General features: G+C 56.1%; 1 protein-coding gene across 1 annotated transcript in view; it reads right to left on the reverse strand.

Annotated features, from left to right (window-relative positions):
• BIN3 (bridging integrator 3) overlaps positions 1 to 8,415 on the reverse strand; it is a 29,752-nt gene that overhangs the window by 3,604 nt on the left and 17,733 nt on the right. The window contains exons 5-6 of the mRNA XM_068662083.1: positions 8,300 to 8,410; positions 1,272 to 1,413 (exon numbers count right to left, since the gene is read on the reverse strand). Coding sequence (XP_068518184.1) covers positions 1,272 to 1,413; positions 8,300 to 8,410 — 253 coding nt within the window. The remainder of the gene's footprint in view (positions 1 to 1,271; positions 1,414 to 8,299; positions 8,411 to 8,415) is intronic.

The following is an 8,415-nucleotide window of genomic DNA, read 5'->3' on the forward strand; positions in this document are numbered from 1 at the left end:
GGGAAAACCCAGGGCTGTGTCCCCCAGGGCTGTGTCCCCCCATCCTCACCCCCTGTCATCCCCAAGAGCATCGCCAGCTTCTCCCCCCCCCCCTCTCCTCTTTCGCCCGTGACCTTCAGCTGAGCGAGCCCACCCGGCTTCTTTAAACAGAAGCGTGGGGAGAAAGGGAAATGTCTCCGGGATGGTGTGGAAAAGGGCAGGAGGGGGTGGGCAGTGAAATATTAGACCCGGCCAAGTCTGCCGCTTAATCCTGCCGCAATTCCGACGGGCGGGGGGGCACCGGGGTGCCAAAAAACCCCGTGCGCGACGCCGGGTGGAAAGGAGAAAATTTGGGGTCAGGGAGGAACGGGGCAGAAAGGCTGGGACGGGGAGTGTTTTAATTCACTGGGGAGGAGGGTTTTAGCTCGTCCAGTGTTGAGCAGCACCAGGTTTTGGGCTCAAAAAGGCACAAAACTTGACGGCGAGCCCTTGCTGAGATTCCCCAATTTGCCACCAAATTCGGGGACACGAATTTGGGGTTTCTGGAGAGCAGCGGGCGCCTGAGCTCATGCCGCGGTGAGCTGTCTTTGCAGAAGGGGGGGGAATTATATCACAGGGAAGTTCATTAGGGGGAAAAAAAAAAAAACACGAAATAACTAAAACCTGCTTAATCACCAGGACAAAAGCGCTCGCAGTTTTCCAGCCGCAGCTTTAGGCACCGAGGCTGAGCAAAGTAAGCGGCTTACGGCTAAAGCTGAGGTCTCTTTTGTCAGCGCCGCCAGGGCTGTTCTTTAACACAAAACTTCATTTTTTTGCCATCAGAAAAATCCACGCTCTTTTGGCACCTGGGAAAGCCACCCGGCTCCTCCCAGGATCCCGCAAACCTTCTGCTTGGGGTGAGAATCTCCAAAGAAAATCGGGGCGATTCTGCTCAGATTTGGGAGAGAAAAAGGGGAATCTGGCGAGGCTGCCTGGTGACCGATTACTGCGATTTTCCAGGACGAATTTTTTCTTTTTTTTTTGTTTTTTTTTTTTGTGCAACAGGTGGCAAACACGACGGCTCGGGAGGCTCCGCTCCCTGCCCACAGCTGCTCGTGCAGGCGCGGAGGGCGAGGGGAATTCCTCCTGCTCATCCCAACGTTTTTCTCTTCCCATGGATTTTTTTTATTTCCCTTCATTTTAAAACCAGAAAGCTGAGCGTGGCTTTGAAAGAGATCCACCCGAACCCATCGGGGCTCCCGAGTGGCCACGAAACTCGTGGCCGGGGTTGCCCCAAGGCTTCGGGGCCGTACCTGGTGCAGCTTGGCGAGGACGGGGCCGGTTCTCTCCTTCTCCTCGTACTTCTCCACCTTGGACTGCAGGCGCTTGTAGTCCTGCAGGGCTTGCTCGCGGCGCTTCACTGCCATGTTCAGGCTGGGGAAAACGCTGCTGAACCTGCCGGGGAGAAAAACACAGGAGGGGGTTGAGCGGGGACGAGGCACCGAGGACAAGCTGCCACCCCAAAGCCTCCCCGGGGGAATGTGCCACCCCAAAATCCCCCAGGGAAATGCGCCACCCCAAAGACCCCCAGGGAAATGCGCCACCCCAAAGCCCCCCTAGGGAATCTGCCACCCCAAAGCCCCCCAAATTGCAAAGGGGTCACTCGGCGGCCCCGCTGCTGTCCCTACAGGTGGGAGCTGGGGAAAAAGTGCCCCTAAATCCCCACTTGGTCACGCGCCGTTGTTGTGCTAAAAAACCCTTCAGATCTCCCGCAGCTCCTTCCAACAGCTGCACCACCACGGGCCAGGAGAAGCCAACGAAGCCCTGGGAGGTGCTGAGAGGGCTCAGGATACGGCCCCGGCACGGCAAAATGCAGGGGATGGAGGAGAAGCACGGCCGGGAGCTGCAATCCCTGCTCTGCCCTCGCACCGCCGGCCCCGTTCCTGTCCAAAATTCAGCCCCGTGCAGGGCCAGGATTGAGAAAAACACCCAGGGGGGTCAGCACAGCCTGGCCCCAACCCAAAAACTTTCCTTAGGTTCCTCCAGGAGGCTGGAAGAAAGGCTGACCCTATACACACACACGATTTGTGACTCCTTGCCAAGGTTTTGGGGTTTTTGTAGGGTCCATCCTCGTGTTTTGGGGTGTGTTTTTCAACAACTATTAGAAAAAAATCTCGCCCGATTTGGGAAGCCTGGTAAAAGCGCTCGGAAGGTCCCAACCTGCTTCTGGGCTTGCCTGCCAGCCCTTCTGGTTTTACCATTAATTCCTTATTTTTAACGGCTTTCCCCCTCTCTCCCAAAGCTGCCTTATCTGGGACGGGGACGGAAGCTGCCCCGGAGAACAATGCTGTTAATTCGGGCGAGCAAAGCAAAGAGGAAAACAAAAATTGCACTTTTTCCCCGTTTCCTCGTGCGTGCGCAGCCAGCTAATGTGTTTTTTCCCCCAGTATTTTGCTTCGAAAAGCAAAAAAGCAGGCACGAAGCGTTTAGGAACGTCCCTGCGTGGTGAAGGTGAAGGGAGCAGGAGAAATATTCCCTGCTACGCCTCCCGTCTCCTATATGGCAGGGCTGGAGAAGCGCTCCCCACCCCAAATAGGAGGGCCAGGGTAGGGGAAGCCTCCTGTTATTAAAAGGTGTCATAAAAATCGAGGGAATGGGAACATCTGACAGCAAGGACGGGGCCCCGATGGCTGAGGACGCCCACGCTGCCGTGCGCTCACCCCGCTGGCGTCCCCGCTCCCTGCAAAGCCCCAAAATGCCCCCAAGCTGCTCCCAAAAACCCCGAGAGCTGCTCCCAAACACCCCGACCTCCCCGTGCACCCCCCTGAGGACATCCCACGGGGGGTAGCGGTCCCCAAAACCACCCGTGGGGGCAGCCCCCCTCGTCCTGGCAGTGGGAACGAGGGTGCCCCCCGCTGCGTGTCCGCGGTTGGGAGGCGCAGCTGGGAGCTGAATTTACGGCCCCGTGCAACCTGCAAAAGTCATCAGGGAGCTTGAGGCTGGCCGGGCGTCACCCTGCCATCCAGCTGGCCCCCCGAGTGTCAGATGCTGCTGCCCCGAGATGGCTTTTTATGGTAAACCTCACATCGGGATGCCACCAGCAGCCTGCGGGGGCTCCCAGCGGGGCCCGGTTGCGCAGGGCTCCGAGCTCAGCCTCACCGTCCCATGGGCTGTGGGGTAATTCCTTCTCCTTTTTCCGCACGGTGCCCCGAAACGTGCCCAAAAAGGGCTGGGAAGGGAAGGATGTGGCACGGGAACAAGGGGCTGCATGGAAAGAGGGGTTGGGGTGCCCAGGTTTTGAGGTGGACACGGCGCAAAGGCGCACGCGCTCGGTGCCGGCAGCACGACCTTGTCAGCAGCTCCTGGCTGCAGTTTCGGGAGAAATAATCCTAATTATTAATGGGATGGTAATGGGGACGAGCAGTGCCATCAGGCCACAGGGCCACGTCTTGATTTTTGGGGTAATTCCCCAATGGGGGGTGCAGAACCTTGAACCACCGGGTGCCTCCCCGGTGCCGACGGGGTGGCCTCAACCCTACAAACCCAGGTGCTTCCCCGCGATGTATGGGGCAGGAGAAGCCAGAAATAGGGTTGGGAATGGTCCCGTCACCAGCTTGTGGGGTGGCAGAGCACCAAAAGCCACCTCCGGGGCTGCCAAGCATCGTGTCACCGCCACGCACAGGGTTTGAAACAGCGATTTTCCCCTTTTTTGAGAGCGTTCTCAAGCTTTTTCGGCACTTCCCCGCTGCTCACACATGAAAAGAGGCACCGAGAGGAGCGGAGAATTAGCGTGCAGCCCTTTTACATCCGACAAGCCCCGTCCCGCAGGGCGAGAGCAAAGCCTTTGGCTCCGAAACGCAGCGAGGGAGAGCGCAGGAGACCATCGGCGACATAGTTTCCACGCGCTTTGAAGTTAAATCTGGTTTGAAAGCAAAAAAGGCTGGATCATTTTCTGGTCCCTCGCATCAACTTGATCATTTTTTTCCCCTTTTTTTGTCCCTAGAATCAACTCGATCATTTTTTTTCCCCTTTTTTTGTCCCTAGCATCAATCAGAGGGCGAGAGGAGGATCCCTGCGCCTGCCAAATTATTCCCAGGACGTAACCAACGGCGGAGTGGCCGCACGAACATCCCATGTGTTAATCACAAACCCTCCTGGTGGAAAGCAAAAAAAGCCCCCAAAAGCCCCCAGCACGTCCCCCTGCCTCCCAATCCCTGCCCCAACAACCCCATGAGCATCCCAAATCTTTCCCCAAGTGCTTCGGACAGCCAAAAACACGCCCAGACCCCAGCCTCTTGCTCCGTGCCCCGCTTTGAACAAAAAGCAGCCAAAATTGGGGCTGGCTCCGAGAAAATTTAACGGGTACGGCGCTGAAAACACAGGGGAGGGGAGGTGAAACAGCAGCAGCACGGGGCATTAGGGCCCCGGCCACGAAAGCAGCTTGCAGAATAAGCTGCCGCCGCTCCTTGTCACTTTTTAGGCAGCGGATTACGGCACAGGCAGCTTAGGAGGAGCAGGTGAGGGGAGATAGGAGGGGATAACCAAAAGGAAATCCCAATTCCTGCCTCCCCGCTGCCCGCCAGGGTGAGCTCCTCTTAGGGCGGCAGTTTAACCCTGAAAAAATAATGTATTTTTAATTTTTTTTAAGGAAAAAAATAAGAAATCACCCGGTTCTCTGAATTATAAACACCTTTGCCACCTCGGCTCCGCTCCAGCCTCCTGTAATTAAAAATGAGAAAAGGGCTCGAACAGGGAAAAAGGCTGCTAAAAATTATTTTTCCTCCCCATTTTGCAGGTGCCCTGAGCACGACCAGGCTGGCACGCACGTGCGCTCATCCCTGGGGGCTTGGGAAATAAAATCAAAAGCAATTGTGCAGGGGTAGCACCGGGTACGGGGGGACAAAGAGCGACGGGGACGCAGAAGGGGAGGAGGAGGAGGGGCACGAGGAAGGCTCAGCGAGGCCGAAGCATGCGGGCTATGCTGGGGGATGCCTGCCATGCCTCAGCCCGTGCCCACGCCGTCCGTCGTGGGCCCGTCCGCCCACCAGGAAGGGGAAATGAAAAGCAGCCCTTCCGAGCCAGAAAAAAAAAATATATAAAATAAAAGAAAATGAAAATAAAAATACCCCAAGCGGGCTGGGGATTTAGGCTAAGAGCCACGGGTCGATTGGGGGGGGGTGAAATCCTCATTAGGGGCTTGTAAGGACACGAAAGCTGCTTTTCCTTTTCCGGTCCCCGGCACCCCTGGGGCTCCTCGAGCGCCGCTGCTGCCAGGGGGGGACGTGCAGGGCGAGGGCTCAGGGGGGTCTGGGGGGTGAGGAGCCCCCAGACCCTGGTGTGCGCACGGCCACGGGGGCTCGGCCGCTCTCCTCGGGGTGGTTTTTGCCTCCCCGGATGGGATTTGGGGGCGAAATGCTGGGTTTTAGGACTGGTGCCTGGCTTTAAGGGAATTGCTGCAGCAGGGGGATGGGGACAGGGGGACGGTGGCACCGTGGTGGCACCGTGGTGACACCGTGGCCGCTGCTCAGACGGATGGAGCTGGTTAAACCGAGAGGCTGGGGGAATAAAAGCGGCTCCCAACGCCAAAGGCATTAAAGGCTGGGGATCTCCAAACCACCTGGCTCCCCTAAGCCGCTTCCTTCCTCAGAAGGGACACCGAGGTGACAGCACACGGTCTGCCATCAGCCCCGAAGGCACCTCGCTGGGAACAGGGAGAGGGAAGCAAAAATCCAGCTGCTTTCCGCCCGCCGTGCCCCAAAAAACCCCAATCCGGCGTGAATTCGGGCTTCAGGAGGGGTGCGGATCCCCCCTGACCTCCCCCAGCTCCCCCTTTCCCAGCCCGAACCCCTTTTAAATCCGCTGCTGCTTCCTTCTGCGGGGTTTAACCTAATAATTTTCCCCCAAACCTACCAGCAGAGTGGAGCCTGCGCTGCACATGTGCCTCTGATTACAGCCCGGCTAATTGCTTGGCTTCTGCTTATCTGTGTCTTTGGCTAATAAACCACAGAAGACCACCAGTGAAGCCCTAATAAAGCGCAGCTGGCGGAGCAGAGCCCGTTTCTAGGTCAAAGCCAGTTTGGGAGAGGCTGGGGAGAGCCGTTTCGGAGCGGGGAAGCCCTACCTAGCTGGAAATCAGAGCTCCCCGAGGCAGCTTGCATTAATCCCAAACTTTTATCCCTGAAACGTCGCCGGGTTTTCTCCGGCAGCAGGACAAGGGGAGGCGCAAGCTTTGCGTTTCTCTCCTGCTTCTCATCAGCCTCCAAAAGGACCCTTGGGCTCCTCAGAAATGTTCCTGGCTCGTCCACGCACGTACCTATGCTGCTGGAGGTTCAGAAAGGAGGGAAAAAAGAACGATTTTGGGTTCATTTTCTGTTCGGCACTGAGGCGCAGCCTCTGCAGGCGGGGGGCGGGAGCCGTTGAAGAGCACGCAGCAACCGCTCGCAGGTGCCAAAGGGCAGGAAAAGGGAAAAAAAAAACACTACAGTGGAGTCCAATGGAAATTTGGGAAGTTGGAGAGGATTGCCAGGGCTGGAGAGGAGCCAGGGAGCTGAAGTAAACACCCTCGTGTCCATTTAACCAAGGATGGGGCTGACCCTACAGGGATGCCCCCAAAAAGGGTTGTGCCCCTCCTGCGCCTCCGCCCCGAGCCGAACGACAGCGGCGACGCAGGAACGGCTCCGTCACCTCGAGCTGAAGCTTGGCTGGGGTTTAAAACACAAGGCGAGGTTTGCAGGGAAAAAAAATAAAAGGTATTCTTGTTCAGTTGGGGGAAAAAAAATGAAAAAAAAAAAGGGAAGATTTCAGACGCACGAGCCCTTCTTCCAATTTTAACAGAATGCTGGAAGAAGAAGTTAATGTATCTTTCATGAGGACAATCTAGATAATAAGCAACACAATTCCACTGCACAAGCCTGCGTTGTTTTTTTTTTTCTTTTATCTTCATGTGTGTTTTTTTTTTCCCCTAAATAACCGAGGATTTCTGGCCGCTGATGGGCGACCAGGGCGATGCTTGAGTCACCAAACATCCCCCGACCGGCGGCGCGGCGGCGTAACCTCACGCGCGGAGCGGTACGCAGGGATTTTGACTTTCAGATTTGGGCAGAAACAACAACTTTAAGGAAAAAAAAAAAAAACACGCATAGAAAAAAAACCCAGCCTGTGTCAAAGCTAAACTAAAATTGTTATTCAGCAATTTGCAACACTTACTGTCATATTAAAGTCATTTTATTTTATTTTCGCTCGCCTGCTCCGTTCCCCTAACAAAAGCAGCAGAGCTCCGGGTTTCAGGAGCTGTTTGGCGCAGCGGCGACCCTAAAATGTTTGGGGGGGACAGCCTGCGACACCGACACCGCTCAGAGCTGCTGGAAATCGGGCAGGCGGAGGTGAATTTTTTGTCAACAACCCGATTTTTTGTCAACTGGGTGGCAAACCACCAAGGCACGAGCGAGCCGTGACGCACCGCGAGGCTGAAGTGAGCTCCTGATGGCAGGGAGGGAAAGGGGGAAAGGGGAAAGCTGCTCCCGGACCAATGGGGTCAGCAGCTAAGGTTTCAGTTCCAAAACTGGGGATGGGCACGGTTTGGAGAGGGATCCGGCACCGAGCCTGGCTGGAGATACATTGCCTGGGGAAACCCCAAAGCCCCCAGCCCCAAAGCCCTAAATCTCTGCAGCCCCAAAGCCCTGCAGCCCCCAGCCCCAAAGCACAGGGACCCCGCTCCTCCTGGCAGGGGGCTCCCCGCGTGCCTGCAGTTTCAGAAGCATTTAAAGCATCGTGCAGAGGGCTGCGAGATGCTTTCCAGGGTCTCGGATATCCCAACCCTTCATCAATTATCAACCTGAGACTGGGAACGCCACCTGGTTTTCTGTCCCTATTCCCCACCTGCCCTTTGCGCTGGCACTCCGATGACTCTTTCCTTGGATATGCTACAAAAACATGGAGTAGGTTTCCCTTAAAGCAAATTAAAAACATTTCCGTGCTTTAATAAAACCCTTTCTATGCTTTTTTTAATAGAAAACCTGCAGAGGAACGGAGCTCGCTCAAACACTCGGTGCCCGCAGCGCTGGGCTGGGCCACCCCACCCCTACCCGCTGCCCAGTTTGCTTTTTTAACCAGAAAAAAAAAAAGGTTGGAAGTCACCAACACACCTCTGGGTGACCCAACGCGCTCGTTACCACTCCTCCCAGGTGTCCTTGAAAGCACGGATAAATAAATTTGGGGCTAGGGCACGGGCTCTGCGCCTTCGCCACCAAGGGGGCCGCCGGTTTGTCCCGGGGGTGTGCACGGGGCAGCCCTAAAAAGGGGCAGGGGTGTGATGAACCCCCGATTTGAGGCTGGTACTTACTTTTTCAAAGGCTCTATGACTGTCTTTTGGATCTGATTCACCTGTGGGAAGGAAGAGGGATGATTAGATGCCAGGCTGGTTGGAAAAAGGGTTTGCGCAGCGCCCGCTGCGGGATG

The sequence above is a fragment of the Anas acuta genome, chromosome 27 (assembly GCF_963932015.1).
Source record: "Anas acuta chromosome 27, bAnaAcu1.1, whole genome shotgun sequence".
In the NCBI taxonomy this organism is placed as follows: Eukaryota; Metazoa; Chordata; class Aves; order Anseriformes; family Anatidae; genus Anas; species Anas acuta.